The 23,842-nt window shown below is 46.4% G+C and overlaps 1 protein-coding gene and 1 non-coding gene across 2 annotated transcripts in view; both read left to right on the top strand.

Moving 5' to 3' along the window:
* Window positions 1-383: 383 nt before the first annotated feature.
* Window positions 384-23,842, top strand: part of WWC1 (WW and C2 domain containing 1) — a 144,043-nt gene continuing 120,584 nt past the window's right edge. Inside the window, exon 1 of the mRNA XM_060240622.1 lies at window positions 384-564. Coding sequence (XP_060096605.1) covers window positions 446-564 — 119 coding nt within the window. The 5' untranslated portion in view covers window positions 384-445. The remainder of the gene's footprint in view (window positions 565-23,842) is intronic.
* TRNAP-CGG (transfer RNA proline (anticodon CGG)) lies at window positions 1,249-1,323 on the top strand. The gene has a single exon. It is a non-coding gene; the product is annotated as a tRNA-Pro (tRNA).

Below are 23,842 nucleotides of genomic sequence, written 5' to 3'. Positions count from 1 at the left end.
GAGGAGGAGGAGAGAACGCAAGGAGGCGGCAGCAGAAGGCTTCGGCATTGCCTTGGCTGGAGCGGGCGCAGCCGAAGGTTGGCTGGCTGGCGCCGGGAGGGAGGCGGCGGCGTGACGGGCTCGGTTCCCAAGAAGCGACGCTCCCGACTCGCCCTTAGGCTGCGGCTGAAGCCGGAGACGAGGCAGTCCCGAAAGAGGCGTCGGTGGTGGCAGCGCAGTCCGGGGTCCCCTGCGGCCCCACGCGCTGGGAAAGCTCCCGGGTTGGAGCCGCTGCCCCGCCTGGGCGTCTCCGGCTTTGCGGAGCCGGAGGATGTGAGTCTCCCGCGCTGCTGGCGGCGGCTGCTGGGCAAGCCGGGGGAGTGGAGGGGTGCGCGTGTGCGCGCTGAGCTCTTTGCATGGGGCCGCCGCGTTGGAGCCGCCCCCTCCCCGCCGGCGCTGGGAGAAGATGCCCAGGCAAGAGCTGCCTCTGCCCGACGGCTGGGAAGAAGCTCGCGACTACGACGGCAAAGTCTACTACATCGACCACGCCGCCAAGACCACCAGCTGGGTCGACCCGCGGGACAGGTGAGGAGGAGGCAGGGAGGCGGCGGAGCGGCAGGTGCCTGCTGAGGCTGGGCGCGCCGCAGGGAAGGACAAGCCTCGCGCGGTGGTGCTGTGCATGGCTTCCCCGAGGGGGAGCGGGGAGAGCGTGGCAAAGAAGGGACGGTGGGCTCAGTGGTAGAGCATCTGCTTGGGAAGCAGAAGGTCCCAGGTTCAATTCCTGGCATCTCCCAAAAAGGGTCCAGGCAAATAGATGTGAAAAACCTCAGCTTGAGACCCTGGAGAGCAGGGGAGGGACGGTGGCTCAGTGGTAGAGCATCTGCTTGGGAAGCAGAAGGTCCCAGGTTCAATCCCTGGCATCTCCCAAAAAAGGGTCCAGGCAAATAGATGTGAAAAACCTCAGCTCGAGACCCTGGAGAGCCACTGCCAGTCTGAGAAGACAATACTGACTTTGACGGACCCAGGGTCTGATTCAGTATAAGGCAGCTTCATATGCAGGAGGGATGGTGGCTCAGTGGTAGAGCATCTGCTTGGGAAGCAGAAGGTCCCAGGTTCAATCCCCGGCATCTCCAACTAAAAAAGGGTTCCAGGCAAAGAGGTGTGAAAAACCTCAGCCTGAGACCCCGGAGAGCCGCTGCCAGTCTGAGAAGACAATACTGACTTTGATGGACTGAGGGTCTGATTCAGTATAAGGCAGCTTCATATGTAGGAGGGATGGTGGCTCAGTGGTAGAGCATCTGCTTCGGAAGCAGAAGGTCCCAGGTTCAATCCCTGGCATCTCCAAAAAAGGGTCCAGGCAAATAGGTGTGAAAAACCTCAGCCTGAGACCCCGGAGAGCCGCTGCCAGTCTGAGTAGACAATGCTGACTTTGATGGACCGAGGGTCTGATTCAGTATAAGGCAGCTTCATATGCAGGAGGGACGGTGGCTCAGTGGTAGAGCATCTGCTTGGGAAGCAGAAGGTCCCAGATTTCAATCCCCGGCATCTCCAACTAAAAAAGGGTCCAGGAAAGTAGGCATGGAAAACCTCAGCCTGAGACCCCGGAGAGCCGCTGCCAGTCTGAGAAGACAATACTGACTTTGATGGACTGAGGGTCTGATTCAGTATAAGGCAGCTTCATATGCAGGAGGGATGGTGGCTCAGTGGTAGAGCATCTGCTTGGGAAGCAGAAGGGCCCAGGTTCAATCCCCGGCATCTCCAACTAAAAAAGGGTCCAGGCAAATAGGTGTGGAAAAACCTCAGCCTGAGACCCCGGAGAGCCGCTGCCAGTCTGAGAAGACAATACTGACTTTGATGGACTGAGGGTCTGATTCAGTATAAGGCAGCTTCATATGTAGGAGGGATGGTGGCTCAGTGGTAGAGCATCTGCTTGGGAAGCAGAAGGTCCCAGGTTCGATCCCTGGCATCTCCAAAAAAGGGCCCAGGCAAATAGGTGTGAAAATCCTCAGCCTGAGACCCCGGAGAGCCGCTGCCAGTCTGAGAAGACAATACTGACTTTGATGGGCCGAGGGTCTGATTCAGTAGAAGGCAGCTTCATATGCAGGAGGGACGGTGGCTCAGTGGTAGAGCATCTGCTTGGGAAGCAGAAGGTCCCAGATTTCAATCCCCGGCATCTCCAACTAAAAAAGGGTCCAGGAAAGTAGGCATGGAAAACCTCAGCCTGAGACCCCGGAGAGCCGCTGCCAGTCTGAGAAGACAATACTGACTTTGATGGACCGAGGGTCTGATTCAGTAGAAGGCAGCTTCATGTGTTCATAAAGAAGAAGAGCCTGAAAAGCTGCCAAGGCATTTTGGGACTGGTGCCCGATTAGGCTTCGTTGGGGCCGGTGAGAGCCTGTTCCAGTGCCAAGGTTTAGGCCTGAAGAGTGGGCAGAGACTTTGGGGGGGGGGGTTTGCTTATGCGATTTGCAGTACCTTTCTGCCATGGCTGCGAGAACTATGGCTTGCAATGCATGCGTCTGGGAGAAAAGGGAAGGGCATCTAGGGATTATTGGGCCCCCTGCCTTTAAGCGCTAAGTCAAGGCCTAAATGGGTGTGCTGCAAACGCTAGGAGGATTAAAGGGTTGGTTGGAACGCTTTCCCTATGAAGAAAGGTTAAAACGCTTGGGGCTCTTCAGCTTGGAGAAACGTCGACTGCGGGGTGGGGGGGCATGATAGAAGTTTACAAGGTAATGCTTGGGATGGAGGAAGTGGAGAAAGAAGTCCTTTACTCCCACAATGCAAGAACTCGTGGGCATTCGATGAAATTGCTGAGCAGTCAGGTTAAAATGGATAAAAGGAAGTACTTCTTCACCCAAAGGGTGATTAACATGTGGAATTCACTGCCACAGGAGGTGGTGGCGGCTACAAGCTCAGACAGCTTCAAGAGGGGGTTAGATAAAAATACGGAGCAGAGGTCCATCAGTGGCTGTTAGCCACAGTGTGTGTGTGTATATATAGGCCACTGAGTGACACAGAATGTTGGACTGGATGGGCCATTGGCCTGATCCAACATGGCTTCTCTTATGTTCTATGCGCATTCCATTGCATTTAAATGTACTTGCTTTGTGGGATGGCCAGAACAGCATTGGCACACCAGCAATTAGTGGCGTGGGCAGGTGTGCCACTGGCATCCCAAACCTGCTTGTAAATGCACTTTATCTTACATTAAATGCATGGAGATGATGGGGCACCCATGGAAGGTTTATGCAGATAAGCGCTTCATCCATGCCCTGTTGCAGGTTGGCTCCCCCCCACCCCCCAATGCATGGTGTATTCAATGGCAGGGGAAGTAGAGGTTGTGTATAGTCTGGGAATGGAGGTTGCTATGACTTAGCCTGGGAACTAGCATGATGTAATGATTAGTGAATAGGGACAGAAATGTGGAGACAAGGGTTCAGATCTCCTCTCAGCCATGAGACTTTATGGGTGACTTTGGATTAGATTGAATTAAATAGCGTTGACTAACTCCAGGGTTTTGTGGTTATAAGGAGGGCAGATCTGTGATGTCCTGAGCTCCTTGAAAGAAGGGCAAGGTAAACATAAAGATGGATTTTTCCTGTAGCAGGCTGGAGCCTAACACTCCTCTTGAGGCTTGTTGAGAGAGCTCCAGTGCTTAACTTTTCAAAAAGAGAGAGATGTAGCTGTTCCATGTTGTCTGTAAACCTTGTTTTCTAATCCCAGGTGTGTAGGAGCTTGCTGTGGACGTCTTCATTATACAGGGAAATGCACTCTGGTTATGCTTGGGGGCTGCTTGCTTCTTTATTTTTTTCCAGAAGTTCTAAAACTGAGCCCTGGTATGAAGCCCTGGGGTTCAGTGCCTCCCTTTGCTGTGCTGCTTAAGGTAACAGTGGCTGCATGATTATTGTTATCAGCGGCTTTCCACTGCTTAGTGCTGTGATCCCTGAAATCTGAATGGACTCCCAGGTACTTATGTAAATTGAGTGCTAAGTGGAATGGTGCTAGTCGGGACTAGCTTCCTCCTCCAATTTTCAGACTTGTCAGAACACAGAATTGCACCTGTTCCCCTCAAGGTGTGTCTCAGGAAAGCAGTGGAATGAAACAGGTGCACAGAACCTGTCAGACTTCTCAGTTGTTAAATACTGAGCGTGTTTTTTTTTAAAGAAAGTTATATTTAAATCCAGTTTTAAACACGTCACTACTATTACAACGAGAACTTATTTTTTGGAGGCTGTTTTGATAGCTGTTTTATGGCCACTGTCATATCTGAAGCTCACTGGTGATTTTGTGATGTTATGTGGTGATTTGTGGGCATTCTAATGCTTCTTCATGACTCCATTTTTCATTGCTAGAGTTGGGAGGGGTGGGAAGTTTAAAAGTATTCTGTTTCTCCCTTTTCCTCTTCTGAGAAGTGAGAACAATTTTAACATGCTGCTCCCCTCCCCCACTATGACTGCTTTTTCTACTGAAAATTTGCTATTTCTACATGAAAGTTATCAGCAGGCTGTATCAAACAGTATAAAATACCCCAGATGAATATGGTTCTTTGGATGTTGTTCAAAGCTAGGATTCGTTTGGTAGAAAATTCTGTTGTAATGGGAAGACATTATTCATTACCTCGCTGGAATATTGAAACCAGAACAACTTTGTAAATTCACTTATTGTTGTGAACGTGTAGAAACTTTATCTTTCCCTTTAGGCAGAATACTAAATAGTAGCCTGTAGCGACTTTATACAATAGTTTGTGATATGCAAAAATTAACAGGTTTTTTTTTCTTGGTATAAAAACGTTAAAGTGAACTTGTTTCCTTATACTAATATTTATGCATCTTGTTGTTACCTTGTTACTAGATGGGTCAGAAATTGGAGTTAATACAACAGCAAACTTTCTCACAGTTAGTTGTTTCATAGTGATTTCTGTGCCAAAATTAAGATACGTATTTGCCCCTAGGTCATATGTGTCAGGATGGAGATTCCATTTTACCCATGCTCAGGCATTTCAGTAAAAGTACTGTATTTTATGCAGACAGTGAGATTTTTGTGTGTGTTTTAAATAAACATGTTAGAAGAATGGCATTCACAACATTTGTTAAAACTTCATAAGGGGGGATGTGCAGCATTAATACAGCCTTAAATATTTAGGAACAGATTGACCTAGGTTAAGAAGTGTGTTTTGTGAAATCTTATGTTTATTTTGTGTCTCAAGATTTTCATTGATTTCATGGTCTGTTAGGGGACTAGGATCAATCAGTTACCGTAAGTAACCATTTGCCATCTTTTTGTTGCTGTTGTTGGATCATTTAAAAAAAAATATGGCACCAAAAAGAGCAGTTCAACAATATAGGAGCCGTTCTATTTCAACGGTGTAGAGTACAGGTTATCTTACTGTATCTCTCTGGAGAAGATAGGCAGCACTTATGTGAGAGAGAACATAATCGTTCATATTCTCTGCTCTCCTTCATGGCTAAGATGGTGGTGGTAGCAGTAGTGTGGTTTTTTTTCTTCCGAGGAGATGTTTTGTGAATAAAATAAGAATATATTCTTGAGAACATAATGCGGCTCCTTGCAAAGAGGATTGCCACCCCCATATATTCAGACTGGCGCTCCGAGACCCTGAGATCAGATGTAGATTACTTTGTTTTCTCAGTGTTTGGAACCTATTGCATTAGGATGGCTTTGAAGGTTGAAAATTTGAATTTAATTAGGAGCTTGCTGGAACTAAAAAAACAAACAAAAAAACCCCTTCAAATATTGCAAATGTAGCTTGAATATTATTGGGAGCTTGGTGGAACATGCATATTACACCCATTTTGCAGTCACTCCATCAGTTACAGAGTTCAGTTCAAGCTATTGTAGGGCAGGGGTTCCCAACTCCCGGGCCGTGGACCAGTACTGGTCTGTGGCCTGTTAGCAACCGAGCCATGAGTTGTATAATTATTTCATTATATATTACAATGTAGTAATAATAATAAGACAACATTGGATTTATATCCTGCCCTCTACTCCAAATTTCAGAGTTTCAGAGCGGCTCACAGTCTCCTTTCCCTTCCTCCCCCACAACAGACACCCTGTGAGGTGAGTGGAGCTGAGAGAGCTCTCCCCAGAAGCTGCCCTTTCAAGGACAGCTCTGTGAGAGCTATGGCTGACCCAAGGCCATTCCAGCAGCTGCAAGTGGAGGAGTGGAGAATCAAACCCAGTTCTCCCAGAGAAGAGTCTGCCCTTTCAAGGACAACCTCTGCCAGAGCTATGGCTGACCCAAGGGCATTCCAGCAGTTGCAAGTGGAGGAGTGGGGAATCAAACCCAGTTCTCCCAGAGAAGAGTCTGCCCTTTCAAGGACAACCTCTGCCAGAGCTATGGCTGACCCAAGGGCATTCCAGCAGCTGCAAGTGGAGGAGTGGAGAATCAAACCCAGTTCTCCCAGAGAAGATTCTGCCCTTTCAAGGAGAACCTCTGCCAGAGCTATGGCTGACCCGAGGCCATTCCAGCAGCTGCAAGTGGAGGAGTGGGGAATCAAACCCAGTTCTCCCAGAGAAGAGTCTGCACATTTAACCACTATGCCAAACTAATAGAAATAAAGTATCATCCCCAAACCATCCGTTGTATCATCCCAAAACCATTGCTGCCCCTGCCCCCTGGAAAAATTCCACAAAACCAGTGCCGAAATGGTTGGGGACCACCGTTGTAGGGGACACCCAAAGCCTTTCATGGTCTTGGACCTTCTTGTCATGACAGCGTCGCTTATCTGAGCACAGCCTCCTGCAGGTGCCACCTTGCAAATAAGCAAGATCAACAGCTCCCTTCTTTGTAGTGCTTCAGCCCCACCCTATGGAATGACCTGCCTGAAGAGGTCAGGAAGATTCCCAGGTTTCTGGCATTACATGCAACCCATGTAAAACAGTCTCAGCGAGAAAGGCAGGCTATAAATAAACTACGATAAGGTGCACAATGAAAAGTAGGTGTATTATGTCAGCAGAATTGTCTTCAATACTGATATAATTCATGAAAGTTTGTTTTCATTTTAGAAACTTAGTTCTAGTCTTGCATTGTGTAAATTGCATTGTATAAATTGTCTGACCGAGGGGCTAGCTGAGTTGAGATTCAAGAATTTCAGTTTAATTGTATTTGATGACAGTAGCACATACTATTTCTCAGCTGCTTTCTGTTTAATACTTTTTTTAACTTCATGTTTAGTTCTCGTGTTCCAATCATAAAGCTGAGTCTTATGCAGTGCCGTCCTAAGTATAGTTGTAGCTGTGTATGGCCACTTACTTCAATAGACTTGGGTGTAAATCTGTGCAAGAGTGCAGTTACGTATTTACAGTAGGAAGCGCAGATATTCCAAAGTGCTCGTCCAGCTAGAGTATTTCATTGGCCTTTTTGGCGTCTGTTTAAAATGTGTTGTCACCTGTCCTATGGAACTTTGCTGTCTTGCTGTATCAAATATAGTACCTGTCTCTAAAGTTAAATAGGAAAAACATCTTTGTATATTCTGATAGCAAAGTCAGATCTGAAGATACTTAAATCTGTTTACTGGAGATGTGAACGGATCATTCTACAAACCTGAAAAATGCCCCAGTTTTGCAGAAAACTCTGAAGTCTAAAAAAATAAAATAAAATTGGGGGGATTAAAAAAAACCAAAACCAAACCATGATAGAAGTGCCTGCAGCTTTAAGAAATGGAAGCTTGCTGTGGTTATTGCTAGGCAACCACAGCATTCTAAATTTGGTTTTTGTTAGTAGAAGGCAGCAGGTGGAGGCAGGGCCTTTTCCACAGCTGTCTTGGCCTTTGAGGGAGGACTCATCATGGCCATGTCATGAAGCAAAAATGGGGTAACTTTATACCACCCTACTGGCATGATTTAACTAGCCTGACAGCTTGCTGCTGTTCAACAGTAGCCATCAAAAAGGAGAGCCAGTTTGGTGTAGTGGTTAAGTGTGTGGACTCTTATCTGGGAGAACCGGGTTTGATTCCCCACTCCTCCACTTGCAGCTGCTGGAATGGCCTTGGGTCAGCCATAGCTCTGGCAGAGGTTGTCCTTGAAAAGGCAGCTGCTGGGAGAGCCCTCTCAGCCCCACCCACCTCACAGGGTGTCTGTTGTGGGGGAGGAAGGGAAAAGAGATTGTGAGCCGCTCTGAGACTCTTCGGAGTGGAGGGCGGGATATAAATCCAATATCTTCATCTACCTCACAGGGTGTCTGTTGTGGGGGAGAAAAGTAAAGGAGATTGTGAGCCGCTCTGAGAGTCTTCGGAGTGCAGGGTGCGATATAAATCCAATTTCTTCTTCTTCTTCATATGAAAGTCAGTATTCTGCCATGGAAGCTCATCAGGTGATACAGGGCCAGTCATATACTTTCAGCCTAACCTACTCCAGAGGGTGGTTGTGAGGATAAAAAGGAAACAAGAATGATGTAAGGTGGCTTGGTCACTATTGTGGAGAAAGGTGGGCTCTAAATGAACTAAATAAATAATATACCTGAAGATGGGAAGCAAAAGAAAACTAGGTTGGTGAATGGCTGAGAAGGAGAGAATGAAGGGGGGAAAGGAGAGAGGGTTGCCTGGAGGAGGAAAAAAGGAATTAATATGGGAAGGAAGATAGAGGGGAAGGTGATGTGCACCCCTATTGAGAAGTCCAAGCCTGAACCCCATGGGTTCCCAGGGCAGTGTCCTGTGTAAAAAACATACTAAGTTTTTAAAATACTTTCAGAAATAGTTTTTGTTTCTAGGCAACACAGCAGTCTAAAATTCTTGCATCGTAAGAAAACAAGGAAAGCTAATTCTTCCTATCTAACACCTTCATACCCAAGCCTGTACCCAGGTTGTTGTTTTTTTAGGCGGGGGGGGGGGGGCGCAAGCAAGGGTTAGTTTAGCGCAGTGGACCTTACTTCTGAGGAATCTTGCTAAGATGATCAAGCTGCAGAAAGGAATGGAGAAGGTGCTCTTTGTTTTGTTTTGACTGAGCACTCAAACGTGTCTATTCCAGATCAGGGCTTGCAAACAAACACTTACAGGAGACTTCATATAAACTAAACTGGGCCATAGTTTGTGTAGGTAGAGGTGGCAGGGGGCAGCCGAAGAAGGGAGGGGGCAAATAAAGGTAGGTTTGCTGTTGGGTGGGAAGGAGTGAAGGAAACGGGCAAAGGGTGGGAACCGTGGGGGCTGCCAGGTAAGGAAAAAGAGCGTGTGTGCTAATGCTGTCAAGTTGCTTCTGACTAAAGGCAACCCTGTGAATCAATAGGGAAGGGACGGTGGCTCTGTGGTGGAGCATCTGCTTGGTAAGCAGAAGGTCCCAGGTTCAATCCCCGGCATCTCCAAAAAGGGTCCAGGCAAAAAGGTGTGAAAAACCTCAGCTTGAGACCCTGGAGAGCCGCTGCCAGTCTGAGTAGACAATACTGACTTTGATGGACCAAGGGTCTGATTCAGTAGAAGGCAGCTTCATATGTTCATATGTTCAGTATCCTTCAGAATGCCCTATTGTTAACACCCTTGCTCAGGTCTTGCGAACTAATTTGCCAAATCAGTCCATCTCATGTTGAGTCTTCCTCTTTTCCTACCTTTGTTGTCTTTTCCGGTCGCTCTTGTTGTCTTATAACGTGACCAAAATACAATAGCCTCAGTTTAGTCGTTTTACCTTCTAATGAGATTTCAGGGTTGATGTGATCTGGAACCCGCTTATTTGTCTCTTCAGCATTCTACAGTATTGGTAAAACTCTCTTCTAACCCCGCATTTCAAATGAATCAACTTTCTTCCTGTCAGCTTTCTTCATTGTCCAACTGTCACACCCAGAGATAGTAATGGGGAGTACTACAGCCCAAGTTTACATGATCTTAGTAGAAAATAGTGAGGGAGGGGGAAATGAAATCTCCCCTGCAAGTCTTTGAGGGTTCCCACCTTGAAGTATATGGACCTTTTCACACTTACCGGTGGAAACTGGAAGGGAGTCGGTATTGTGCCGCCTTGCAGTAATCCGAGGCAGGGATGGGAGTTTTCAGACACATGTTTTTTTTCCCGGTAGGGTTCCGTGATTGAAGCAAGCCATTTCACACTGTTCCGCTTTTATCTCGCTTCCACCAGCGCCAGCCGTTTTTGCCTGCCGGCGCGCAATCTCCGGCTTTTTTTTTTTTTAACGTCTGGCAAAGATCACTATAGCGCTATAGCGACGTATCACAACAGCACCACCATAGAGATGGCTAGGCTCCATTGAGATAAGTTACCAAGTTTTAGCGGCGGCGATCTCTGGCATCTTAATGGAACCCAGGCATCCCTATGGTGATGCTGTTGTGATATGTCGCTATAGTGCTATAGCGATCTTAGCCCGACGTTCTCCCCCCCCCCCCCAAAAAAAAAGCTGGAGATCGTGTGCCGGCTGTCAAGTCTGATGTTCAATAAAGAGACCTTCTTGATAAAAAGTTTCTAGTTTATTGTAACATATTGTTAGACTGTAGAAGACGATTGAGAGACTGGCAAGCATACACAAAGAGCAAACATTTAAGGTATACATCAAAGGAATTCCTTGGGGGGACACTCTATGCAGGGCACATTCACACATTATTGTTACTTTATCGTTCTCAAGCTTTGGCTGGCCTTGGGCACTTCCTTAGCACCGGCTATCTCTGAGAAGGCACCACAATCTTGTTCCCATATTCCCATTTCTAAGCATTGCTACATAACAAAGGAAGGGAGGTGGGGGAAGGAGAGTTTAAGCTAGCAGCATCTGAATACAGAGTGGTTTTTACCCAGGATCCTTTTCCTGAACCAGAGTTTGTGACTAAACTACCTAGACATTGCAGCAGACTTGACATACTGCCCCCCCCCTAAGCCCCCTCCACCGCATGAGGAAGGAGCTTGGTTGGTTTACATTCCGTGGTGTCTTGCACGGCGAGGCAGCGGTCGATCGAGGCAGGGGCGGGCCCCGCGGGTGGAGGGTGCCAACTGGACGGCCCGGGGTCCCGACGAATCAAACTGCAATGAAACACAGGGTGGATTTTACCCAGGGCGGCTGGCAGGTCTAACTCCACAGTCACAGGATTGATCACTCTCTTGATTCGGAAGGGCCCCAAGAATTTGTAAGCCAGTTTCCGGGAGGGTTGGCTAAGGGGGAGGTTTTTGGTTGACAAGAACACCGAATCCCTCACTTTGTATTCTCCTGCCGGGGCATGGGACTTGTCATACTGCCTTTTGTAAGTTTCCTTGGCTGCCTCGAGGTTCTCTTTTATGACTGGCCAGTTGTTGCTCGGCCCTTTCCACCATTGTTTAAAGGCAGTGGGAGTGTCTTTGCTGCCCCCTCCGGGGAGTAGTGGGAGGGGCTTCCCCTCGTAGCTGAACACGGTGGAAAAGGGGGAAGCTTTGGTGGAGCTTTGCATGCTGTTGTTGTAGCAGTATTCGGCGAAGGGGAGCAAGTCCACCCAGTCAGACTGGCGCTGGTTCACAAAACTTCTTAAATACTGCTCCAGCACCCCGTTTACCCTCTCCATCTGACCGTCCGTTTGGGGGTGGTAGGCCGAGCTCAAGCCCTGCTCCATCCCCACCAGTTTACAAAACTCCCGCCAGAAGGTGGCAACGAACTGCGGCCCGCGGTCACTAATGACCTTGTCCGGGAACGAGTGTAATTTTATCATGTGATCAAAGAATAGGGCCGCAAGTTTCTTTGCTGTGGGCAGTTGTGTGCAAGGGATGAAGTGAGCTTGTTTGGAAAAAGTGTCTACTACTACCAGGATGACTGTTTTGCCTCGGGAAGGGGGAAGCTCTACTATAAAGTCCATGGACACTATTGCCCAGGGCAGATTAGCGGTCTCAAGTGGCTGCAAGAGTCCGGGCGGTTTTCCCCCTCGCTGTTTGGCCATTATGCACACAGGGCAGCCTGTGACAAATCTGGACACATCTTTGCGCAAAGAGGGCCACCAAAACTGTCGGTTCACCAAGTGCAGTGTTTTTACATAGCCGAAGTGCCCCGCCAGTTTGGAGGAGTGACAGAGCTGCAGTATTTCCCTCCTGAGACAGCTTGGGATGTAAAGTTTGTCTCCTTTGTACCACAACCCGTCTTTCCCTTTCTGCACCCCCTCGGGTCGCTCCTTCCCCTCCCTTTCGGTTTCCAAGGCGATGCGCTCCCGACTGATCCCGTCCAATTCCCTTTTCTTTTGGGAGCGGGTGGTGACCATGGCCGCCACTTGGAACGGCGGGATGGTCCTCCTCCCTCTGACTCTCGTGCTGCGGGAGCCGCGAGAGCGCATCGGCCAAGAAGTTCCTTGTCCCTGGGATGTATCTTAGGGTGAAGTCAAATTTGGAGAAGGCACCACAATCTTGTTCCCATATTCCTATTTCTAAGCATTGCTACATAACAAAGGAAGGGAGGTGGGGGAAGGAGAGTTTAAGCTAGCAGCATCTGAATACAGAGTGGTTTTTACCCAGGATCCTTTTCCTGAACCAGAGTTTGTGACTAAACTACCTAGACATTGCAGCAAACTTGACACCGGCGGGCAAAAAAAGGCGCGAAAACTGCTTCCGGATTAGATACGGGACATTTCACACAGCGCCCCATACCGATTTCAACCTGGAAGGAGGGGTTGAAAACTGGAAGAAGCTGCTCTTTGTTAGTAACGACTCAGGCATGCCTCACTACCGGGACAGCCGCGGGACTGTGTGAAAAGGTAACAGTATTCCGGTAGCAGCCAGTTACTGAGTCGGGTCTGTCTGAAATGCCAGCAGAAACCCATTACTGTTCAGTAACTGACCAGCTTCCATACCGGAGTACATAGGCTGTGTGAAAAAGTTCTATATTGATGTATTCCTGACGGGAGACCACCAGAGAATACCAGGGTTGTGATGCAAATGCAGGCAATGGTAAAGCACGGCTGAACATCTCTTGCCTTAAAAACCCCGTGTGGTTTCCTTAACTTGATGGCAGAAAAACAAAATTTGAATAATTTGTTAATGGAATATTGCATTGTCTAAATTAACTTGGAGGCTGGCCCAAGAGTTTTGGTGCCACAGACAAACTTATGACTCCCCTCGCCCCCCCCCCCCCTTCCCCAGCTTCCAGTCCCTTCCCTGGGGGTGGTAGAGCTGTCTAGCTAAGTTCCCTGCATTGGAAAACTGCCTCCATTCTGGTTGAGCTACTTTCACTGGAGCCATGGTGGCTTATCAAACTGACCCTTTCATTAACAGTAATAAATTAGCCTTCAGCAGACCCATCAGCCAGCCCCCCCACAAATAAATAGACCCTTAAAAGAAGGAAGGAATGGCACAAAATAAAACAAAGAACTGTGGTGCCATATGGAAGCCTTTACAATCTCACTGGAGGGTTTTAACCATAGCTTTAGAAGCCCAGTGCGGTAGCCTTGTTTGAAGATGCTACAGAACTTGTGTTTCTGTTTTGCTGCAATTTTTTTCCCAGTATAAACTTTTGTGAATCAGAACTCACCTCATCAGATGGAGAAGGAGAAGGAGAAGGAGGAGATGATGATGATGATGATGGATTTATATCCCGCCCTCCACTCTGAAGAGTCTCAGAGCGGCTCACAATCTCCTTTACCTTCCTCCCCCACAACAGACGCCCTGTGAGGTGGGTGGGGCTGGGGAGGGCTCTCACAGCGGCTGCCCTTTCAAGGACAACCTCTGCCAGAGCTATGGCTGACCCAAGGCCATGCTAGCAGGTGCAAATGGAGGAGTGGGGAATCAAACCCGGTTCTCCCAGATAAGAGTCTGCACACTTAACCACTACACCAAACTGGCTCTCCTGTCTTACTCAAGAAGGTGCATGGATGTGGTTAAGTGAGTTCTGACTCATAAAAGCTTCCACTGAAATAAATTTTGTTAATTTTTAAGGTGCCGGTGGACCCTTAACTTGTTTTAGGTTTATAGGTGGAATAAAGATTCTTATTTAGGGCAAGGGACCAAGTTGCAAAGAAGTTCCACAGGTTGCATATAGTGTACAGGTATGAATGGATAACTCTACCTGGCTCCATTTCAAGGAGAACTGAAAAACTTCCAAGACATTTTATACAAAATTCTCCCCAAACTGTAGTTCCTTTTCAAGGCCACCAACCAATCCTTTTAAACAAAAAATAGCCCAATAAGTGTTCAGTTAGCAATTGCAATCATTTTGTAACCAGTACTGGGTCAGCTGCAGGAGCTAGTTCTCAGATAAGGCAGGAAATATTAGAGCAGACGAAAAAAAGTGAGAACATGTATTTACTGCTAAACACATACAGTATTTGCCTTAAACACAGTGGATTGTTTGAGCAGGAACACAGTACCGGCTGGCTTGGCATCGGGGTGTGGCCTAATATGCAAATGAGTTCCTGCTGGGCTTTTTTGACAGAAAAAGCCCTATCGTAGATATAATAAAAACTGAACATGTTGGTCGAATCCTCAATTTTTATTGGAAGTTGGGGCTACCACAGGAGTGGCCTTGCACTTTGTCTGTCACCACTCCTCCTGTCATTGGGTAGCCTCGCTGTGACCTGCCTACTGCTGGCCCTGTCAGGCTAGAACCCCATCAGAAGGTCGCTGACCTTTGAGCGAGACAGTTCTCTGCTGAGATGTTCTCCTAGAGTCTTGCTGATTACTACTGCCTCTCCTCAGGGCCTGTTGTAAAGTCTGGGATAGTCCGTTTGCCCCCCCCCCCCCAAAACACACAAACAGCACTGCTCCAAAGCAAACAGTGAAGGAAACAGTAAACTGTGAGAGACATGTTCCTCAGCCCTCACCTACTTAGGCCCAGGAATGTTAACAGTCTTACCTCAGAGACAGCCAACTCTTCTCTGTGTCCTCTCTGTTAATCAGCCTTAAAAAGGGCTGCAAAGCTACTGTGGCCTCACAAAAGGCCTACCAGCACACGCAGCCTCCAAAGAGTCAGGGAGGCAAGGCCCCGATTATTTCCCCCTGGGAAGTGCTAGCCAGGCTGCTTTTCTCAGTGAAGGGTGAGGCCTCAAGTGAATAGAATAGCAAAGTTATTTTCTCCAGGATGGGGAGAGAAATCTGTTGTCTGGAATTCAGTTCTGATCCCAGGAGATCTTCAGGCTGCACCTGAAGGCTGGCTACCCTAGGCCTGGCAGCACCCTCTGGGTGACTTGATGCCACCCGGCTAGCATGACTTAACTAGGCCCGGCTGCTTGCTCCTGTTCAGCAACTATCTTATGACAGCCAATGTGAATTAGCAGTTGCCAACTCCAGGTTGGGAAATTCCTGGAGATTTGGTGGGTGGGGCCTGGAGATGGTGAGTTTGAGAAAGGATGGGACCTCAGACAGGTACCATGGCATAGAATCCACTCTCAAAATTAGCCATTTCTACCTGGAAAACCATTGGTGCGAATCTCCAGGTAAGGACTGTGTCATTACACCCTGCTGAAGTCACTTGCCTCCTGCTTTTGTCCCCATTGTGGAGAAAGACTGTACTTTTACTAGGTAGGTGCTGTAGGCAGGGGGAGAAGACGGAAAACTGAAATCAGATAAAATCCCCTACAGAAAATACCTGCATTGAGGAGCATACTCCATAACACAACCATGCCAGGCAAAAAAAAAAAAAATGCCACAAGTTCACACTGATGCTAAACACCACAAGGCTGGATATGACAGGAAAAGGTGGCAACAATGCACCGCAAATAAAAGGAATTATGTGCTTCAGTGTCATGCTCCCCCTGCAACCCCCCCCCCCCCAAATATTCTTCCTTCTTAGCATTCTGGACCTGTTTCAGGGTGTTGAGCCACCACAGACATGGGAACGCACACAAACATGTGGGTGTGGGGGGTGGGGAATGGAAAGCCGGTGTCTGTTTCAGCTGCAGGGTGAGTGGGAAGGCAGCAAGGTTGAGGAGCAGTTTTCCCTCTAAGCTGAATTAGCATGAACTAGCTCACAGATTTTTAGCCTCCAGCTCACATCTTTTTGTCTTAGCTCAGGAAAAATGGCCCCAGAACACAATAATTTATGCAGTAGCTCACAACTTTAATGACAGTAGCTCACAAAGTAGAATTTTTGCTCAAAGACTCTGCAGCTTAGAGGGAACACTGGTGAGAAGGTGAGTGAAAGTCAAGGTTGGCAGCAGGGCTTCAAGTGGGGTCTGCCAGACCCAGGTTTTTGCTGTGGAAGCTGACTGGATGATTTTGGGCCAGTCACAGACTTTCAGCCTAACCTAACTTACAAGGTTGTGCAGATCAAAGTGGGGAGAGGAGAATGATGTAAGCTGCTTTGGTCTCCCCCCACCCCATCAATGTGAAGAAATATTGTCCTTTTCCTGTGTAGAAGCTGCAGGGATGGGGGAGGCAATGGAAAGCTGAAGTCAGAGGGGCAGATAAAGGAAAGGAGATATGGTTGCCAACTTCAGGTTACGAAATTCCTGGAGATTTAAGGGGTGGGGTTTGAGGAGGGATGAGACCTCAGACAGATACAATGCCATTTCCTCCTGGGGAACTGCTGTTACCAATCTCCAGGTGATGGCTGGAGATCATTAAGAATTACTACTGCTCTCCAGATGACAGACATCAGTTCCCCTTCAGGTGTGTGTGTGTGTGGGGGGGAGTGCATGCCTTCACTTGGGTGGGTGGAAGACAGCAAGGGGTGGGGGACACTCACCCCGAGCCTTTTTCTAGAGCCGGTTGTATTTTCTTCACAATGGGCCTTATTACTAGTTTAAACATAAGAACCTACATGTATACCTGCCACAAAAGCAAGTATTGTGCAGAGGCATTGTGGGGGGAGAGCAGGATGACTACCATTCCCAGCAAAAGCTAGACAGGATGATACTGTGGAGGAAGAGGCTTGAAGGACAACACCCTGAATGCTACCGTATTGCAGTTAGAGAGCTAAAAGGTTGGGAGAAGAGATTCCCATACCCCTCAATAAAGACATAAGAAGGACCCCAGCTTCCCTTGTGACACAGAGTTTGTCACTTCCCAACAGAGTCCCTCGTTTCCCCCGCCAAACCAGGGGATCCCCCACCTCCAGCGGGAACTTGGCAGCCCAAGGAGGAGGGAAGCCCTGAGAACTCTCCTTCCCACTGGAGCACCACTTCTGAGGGACTGGGGCTGGACCAGCTTCAGCAAGAAAACAGCCCAAGATGAAAACTTCTTCAGCTGAGGCCTTTCAGCAATTCGGTCCTTGGAGAGAAAAAAACAGCTAAGCCCCATGTAGGGTTGCCAAGTTCCCGCCAGGGGTGGGATAAACTTTGTTGGTTTTAACTGTGCTACTGGACTTTGGTTTAATATGGCATGGGCTGTGGATGTGTGTGTAGAGAAGCACAGAAAAAGAAATGGGGGCAAGCCGATAGGGGTTCATGTATGCTTTTCTGGGGGGTGGGGACCATAGAGATTGAAAGAAAACTCTCTCCCTTTGTAGTTTAGTATTATGTACTTTTTATAGATCCAAGTGGACAGCCATGTTGGTCTGAAGCAGTTGAACAAAGCAGGAGTCAAGGTGCACCTTTAAGACTGACCAAGACCGACCAAGTTATTTGAGTATGTCAATATAAAACATTATTCTGATACACTATTATAAAAGAGAAATACATTGGCATACTGTGGGTGTATAGCTATACTCACTGAGAGTGGGTTTAGCATGTGTAATGAGATAAAAACCCATTATCCCTGTTCAGTCCTGGGGAGGTGTTTGTTCCAAGTTTCATAATAATTCATTAATTCAGCAATTTCTCTCTCCATTCGGTTCTTGAAGTTCCTTTGCAGTAAAACAGCTACCTTGAGATCACCCACTGAATGCTTTGGAAGGTTGAAGTGTTCTCCCACAGATTTCTGTAATTCCTAATGTCAGATTTGTGTCCACTTATCCTTTGGCGTAGGGTTTGCCCTGTTTGCCTATGTAGGGAACTGTAGGGCATTGTTGGCATTTAATGGCATATATAATGTTGGAGGATGAACAAGTGGATGAGCCTGAGATGGTGTAGTTAATGTTTTTAGGCCCAGTGATTGTATTATCTGGGTGTATGTGGCGGCAAAGTTGGCACTTGGGTTTATTGCAAGCTCTGGTACCGGTGTCCATGCTGTATTGTTGTGGGTGACTCCTCCTCCACTGGCAAACCTATTTACTCTTATTGACCATAACGGAAACATCTCTGAGTCCTGGTTAAGATCATTATTATGCTCAATATACACAGAAGGTAATTCAGCTTCCGCTGGAAACTATCGCCCATTCAGCCTACTTTCCATCTCATGTAAGCTGTATTTTAAACAACTTTAACGTCACTTATTAAATTGGTTGACCAAAGAGAAGATAATTGTTCCAGAACAAATTGGTGTCCTCAAAGTGAAATCTACAAATGATCATTGTTCCACCCTTGCCTTCATGACAGATAAATATCTGAAGCCTAAAAGAGGGAAATTGCATGTAGCCTTTATTGCAGGGGTGGCCAACAGTAGCTCTCCAGATGTTTTTTTGCCTACAACTCCCATCAGCCCCAGCCATTGGCCATGCTGGCTGGGGCTGATGGAAGTTGTAGGCAAAAAATATCTGGAGAGCTACCGTTGGCCAACCCTTCTTTATTGATTTAAAGGGCGCTTTCGACTCAGTCACCAGAGATCTGCTATGGGAAAAACTTAAAATCCTGGGGATGGAGCCACGCCTACTTTTCTTAATCAAGAAACTTCATGATGCTTCTTCAGCTGTTATTAAAGTATCCCCTGATGGTCAACTCTCTTCCAGTTTCCCAGTTACTAAAGGAGTAAAACAGGGCTGTGTTCTTGTCCCTTATCTCTTTAATCTGTTTTTGAATGACGGACCAACATATGTCTGCTGTGAATGGCCGCTCTCCTTTCTTAGAACAATTAGCAGTGTCCTTACTGCTATATGCTGATGACACCGTTATTTTTTTCACGTACTAGAATTGGCCTCCAAAAACACTTGAAAACCTTTCACCTGGTTTTTTCAAAGAGCTGGCACCTATTTAAATGGTGTATTAGTACTGAAGAAATCAAGCAAGTGAGGGCTTACAAGTATCTGTACCTTTAACTACAACCTTAGTTGGCCAACGCATCATTATAGATCTGTAAGTTTAGTAAAATGTTATCTGGGGCAAATTAAAAAGTTCTGTTTCTTAGGAGGTAACCAGTTCATTCCAGCAACTCTGAAAATTTACAATGCTAAAATCCTCCCTCAGTTGCTATATGGAATGCCTTTGTGGATTGGAGCCTTTAGACCCTGCGTGGAGAATGTGCAATCATCATTCTGCCGTCAGATTTTAGGTGCTCCCAAATGTGTCCCCTACTCATCCATTTGTGCAGAGCTAAGTTTACACCTTCTAGAAACCAGAGCCTGGATTATGGCTTTTAACCTCTGGTTAAAAATTCATTTCAGAACGGATTCAGAAAGTTTATTACACTACCTGATGAAAGGCAGGCACAGCATTACTTGGTTGTCTACATTTACCCACAAACTACAAAAACTCGGTATTGAGGTGGACACTCTTTTCTTATGTGACAAACTATATATTTTAAGAACAATCCAACTAAGGCTTATGGATCACGAATACCAAAAAGTGTTCCCTTCACATTCCCCTGTTTGCTCTGCAGCCAATCTAGGTATACTCCAAAGACATGGGAAGATACCTCAATATTTTTTTACTTTAGACTCCCCATTCCATCGTCGGACTTTTACTTTTGCGCGTTTAAATGCCTTCCCATCAACAGTTCTCTTTGGTAGGTTTAGACAGATACCTCTCCAAAATAGATTATGTCCATGTGAATTAGGACTCCTTGATTCTATATCCCATATTACTTTAGAATGTCCTTTCCTGGCCTCACAACATAGACAATTTTTAGCTGAATATCTCCAACACAATGTATTTACTAAAAGGAAAACTCCTTTAACATCTCCTCTTATAAGATGTTAATCTAAGGTTGCTAAATCCTCTTCATCCCCCAACAGGGGACAGTCATGCGTGCACCATGCAACAAAATGACGTCACCCAGAAGTGACATCAAAATGGTGGCACCCTATGCGGGGCTGCTCTAGGCATTTCTGGGAAAACTCTATGGTTTTCCCAGATGCTCTAGCCATTTGGGAGGTCGAAACTCTATGGCACCTATTGTACCATAGAGTTTTACCTCCCAAATGGCTAGAGTGTCCAGGAAAACCATGGCGTTTTCCTGGAAACACCTAGAGCAGTCCCGCACGGGTGCCACCAGTGTGACCCGGTGGGTTGAGAACCTTCCAGGCGGGAGATTCCCTGCCCGAATCGAGGGGGGAGGGTTTGGCAGCCTTATGTTAATCCCCACATTACTACATGTGTTGCGAATTTCTTAGTAGAACCCTATAAAATTAAATCTAGGCATTCTTCTGTATTTTAATTGCTGGGTATCTATTTTTGATCAGTATTATTGGCTGCCAATTTGATTGCTTTATGTATTGTTCTTACTATACTTCAGGCCTTTGTACCTACTTTTGATTGTGAATCATGATTGCTTTTATGCCAATAAAGGTCTGAACTGAACATTTTATGTATTCTTGTTTTCTAATGGCAGACTAGAATGATGTTTATAATGTATCGATTGATGTTGATAAGTAAATTAGGTGGACTACAACTAGGACATACATGTCCTTTTGTGATTTACCAAGATCTGCAGAAACACCAACTGGCAGGAAACTTTGTTACCTTTTATGGCTACCCAGACCGAATGGCCAAGCCACACTGTTTTACCATGTGATCACAATCAGTTTGCCCTCTTAAGCAGCAAATTGCATGTATTTCAGCCCACTATACCTGATCCCCTCATCTGATGAAGTGTGTTTAGAGAGCACATGAAAGCTTACGTTCTGTATAAAACTTGGTTGGTCTTAAAGGTGCAACTTGACTCCTGCTTCATGTACTTTTTATAGTTATAGAAAAGAAAAAAAGCTATCCCTGCTAACATACAGGAAAACAAATTGAGGTTATTAGCGTGCACCAAAGCTGCAATGAAAAATGCAGCTTCCAGATTCTACCAAACAAGAGTTCAAGCACAGAGAAAGACATATTCTAGCTATGGTTGTTAAAGCAAAAGTTCATCCTCCTTCTCCCTTCAGAGGTCCCTTCCCCTCTCTGCTGGTAATGGCTGATACCCAGATGCACCCACTCCTTGGTTCTTTTTTTTCCTCTTCTCTCCATCCTTTTCAGTCTGCCTGGCTTCCCTGTTGCTCTTTTTCTGGTCTCAGAGCTGAGCAGCCAGCCCAGGCTGGGTGGGAGAAGGTGAAGGCACTGGCTTGAGTGGGACTGGGATGAGGCAAGGCTCTAGCATGGGCTTTTGGGGTGTGGGTGGCTTGCCCATAGCTCTGTGCTCTAGTCCATACTGACATCATGCTCCAGTTGGTGCTGTCTCCTTCTCTTCCTCCTTCACCTTCCTAAGTGTTGCAGTCTTTGATCCAACCTCCAGTACCTGCCTTGGACACTCCCTGCTCCGTCCCCTCTAGTGACATCCCTAAAGTCACAGGAAGGAGAAAGCAGCCCAGATGTGGCCATCTAAAAGGGCTGCCCTGGCCCCACTTATGGTGCCAGATGCAAGCCCTTTTGGGAGCCCCTGCAGTTCTGGTGCTCTAAGCAGTTACCTAGGTCCACCTGCCTGGTGAATTGCTTAAACAATTCCTCAGTGCATCCCTTATTTTTCCTCTCTACCATATGGACATATGAAGCTGCCTTATACTGAATCAGACCTTCAGTCCATCAAAGTCAGTATTGTCTTCTCAGACTGGCAGCGGCTCTCCAGGGTCTCAAGCTGAGGATTTTCACGCCTATTTGCCTGGACCCTTTTTTGGAGATGCCAGGGATTGAACCTGGGACCTTCTGCTTCCCAAGCAGATGCTCTACCACTGAGCCACCGTCCCTCCCTTAATAACAGAACATATGAAGCTGCCTTATACTGAATCAGACCTTCAGTCCATCAAAGTCAGTATTGTCTTCTCAGGCTGGCAGTGGCTCTCCAGGGTCTCAAGCTGAGGTTTTTCACACCTCTTTGCCTGGACCCTTTTTTGGAGATGCCAGGGATTGAACCTGGGACCTTCTGCTTCCCAAGCAGATGCTCTACCACTGAGCCACCGTCCCTCCCTTAATAACAGAACATATGAAGCTGCCTTATACTGAATCAGACCTTCAGTCCATCAAAGTCAGTATTGTCTTCTCAGACTGGCAGTGGCTCTCCAGGGTCTCGAGCTGAGGTTTTTCACACCTCTTTGCCTGGACCCTTTTTTGGAGATGCCAGGGATTGAACCTGGGACCTTCTGCTTCCCAAGCAGATGCTCTACCACTGAGCCACCGTCCCTCCCTTAATAACAGAACATATGAAGCTGCCTTATACTGAATCAGACCTTCAGTCCATCAAAGTCAGTATTGTCTTCTCAGACTGGCAGTGGCTCTCCAGGGTCTCGAGCTGAGGTTTTTCACACCTCTTTGCCTGGACCCTTTTTTGGAGATGCCAGGGATTGAACCTGGGACCTTCTGCTTCCCAAGCAGATGCTCTACCACTGAGCCACCGCCCCTCCCCCGATCCTTCTTAACCCTCGTACCCACTCTCATTTTGAAATTGTTACGTTCTAGGGTGACCATTCTTATCAATTGCTGTCTTCTAGGGTGATCATTCTTATTTATGTGCAAGGAAAGCGGAAAGATCTCTGTTAACGTGTTTACACTGTTACGGCTGCTTTAAATTTTAGTGCACGTGTGTTTGATATTTGAGATGACATTGAATTGTAAAGGATAACATTGGGTATGTAAAGTTATGATCCGTTACAATATTTGCTTCCCCTTCCCTTTTGGCTTTCCTGCCCTCCCTTTTTTGGGAGGGGAGGGGGGAATGAACAACTTTACTGGAATATAAGGAAATGTTTAATGGATCATAATAGAAGGCATATTGATTACATTCAAAGGGAGTATTGACTCAAATGCTTCTCTAATTTAATTAAATGTTGTATTAATCAGTTATATCCCACAACTTTGTGCCTAGTCTGCTAACGTGTCAAGCTGATCTTGCTGTGTACTTTGTACAGCCATAGCGTAATGAAAGACCCCCCCCCCCAAAAAAAGAAACATGAACAAGTTAAACAATTGAAAGTCTGCATACAATGAACCTTTCTTTGTGGCATGACTTCAGAGCTCTTATTAATATATTATTTTACAATGTAGTCCTTGAACGTGTATTCTTTTATGTAAGGTTTTTCAGGGTTCTGCGCACCAGTATGTCTTACTTTGGTTTCTTTGTTAGGAGGAAAAGAATGACTTCCATCGATTCAGAGTTTTAAAGAGCATTTGCATTTTAGAAGCAATTTATATGCAATACGTTTACACAGATGATAGCCTTGAAAGTGAAATGATTCATATAAAACTTTTATTTCTGTTTGCAGCCAGTTAGGATAACTTTTGTTGCATATAATTGGAAAGAGCACAGAATCCCATCGTTTTTCTAATGAAATAAATGTTCTCAAAAATCCCAATTGCAAAAAAGGTGACGTCCCTGCTTAGAAGCACAATCTGGGATGCCACGTTATCTTGATTCTCTCTTTATTTCAAGTATACATTGCTAGCCTTGGCGGTGATGGTGAGAAGGCTTGGAATGATAGTGAACGATAAAAGACTTAAACCAGAGTGGTCTATTGGTGCAACATCTATTAATACATGTAGAAAACATGTAGCAACTATATTATTTTATTAAGGTAGTAAAGACCTGCATTCAAGCTCTAGCCATGAAACTCTTTGGGTAACTTCGGGCCAAGTGCCACATCTCCCTTTCAGAATGTTGTGAGGGTGAGATAATAATAATAATAATAATAATAATAATAATAATAATAATAATAATAATAATAATAATAATAATAATAACTTTTTATTTGTATCCCGCCCTCCCCGCAAGCAGGCTCAGGGCGGCTCACAACATGTAAATACAGTGTACAGTA

The sequence above is a fragment of the Heteronotia binoei genome, chromosome 5, assembly GCF_032191835.1.
Source record: "Heteronotia binoei isolate CCM8104 ecotype False Entrance Well chromosome 5, APGP_CSIRO_Hbin_v1, whole genome shotgun sequence".
Lineage (NCBI taxonomy): Eukaryota > Metazoa > Chordata > Lepidosauria > Squamata > Gekkonidae > Heteronotia > Heteronotia binoei.
This window is presented reverse-complemented; position numbering and strand designations above follow the sequence as displayed.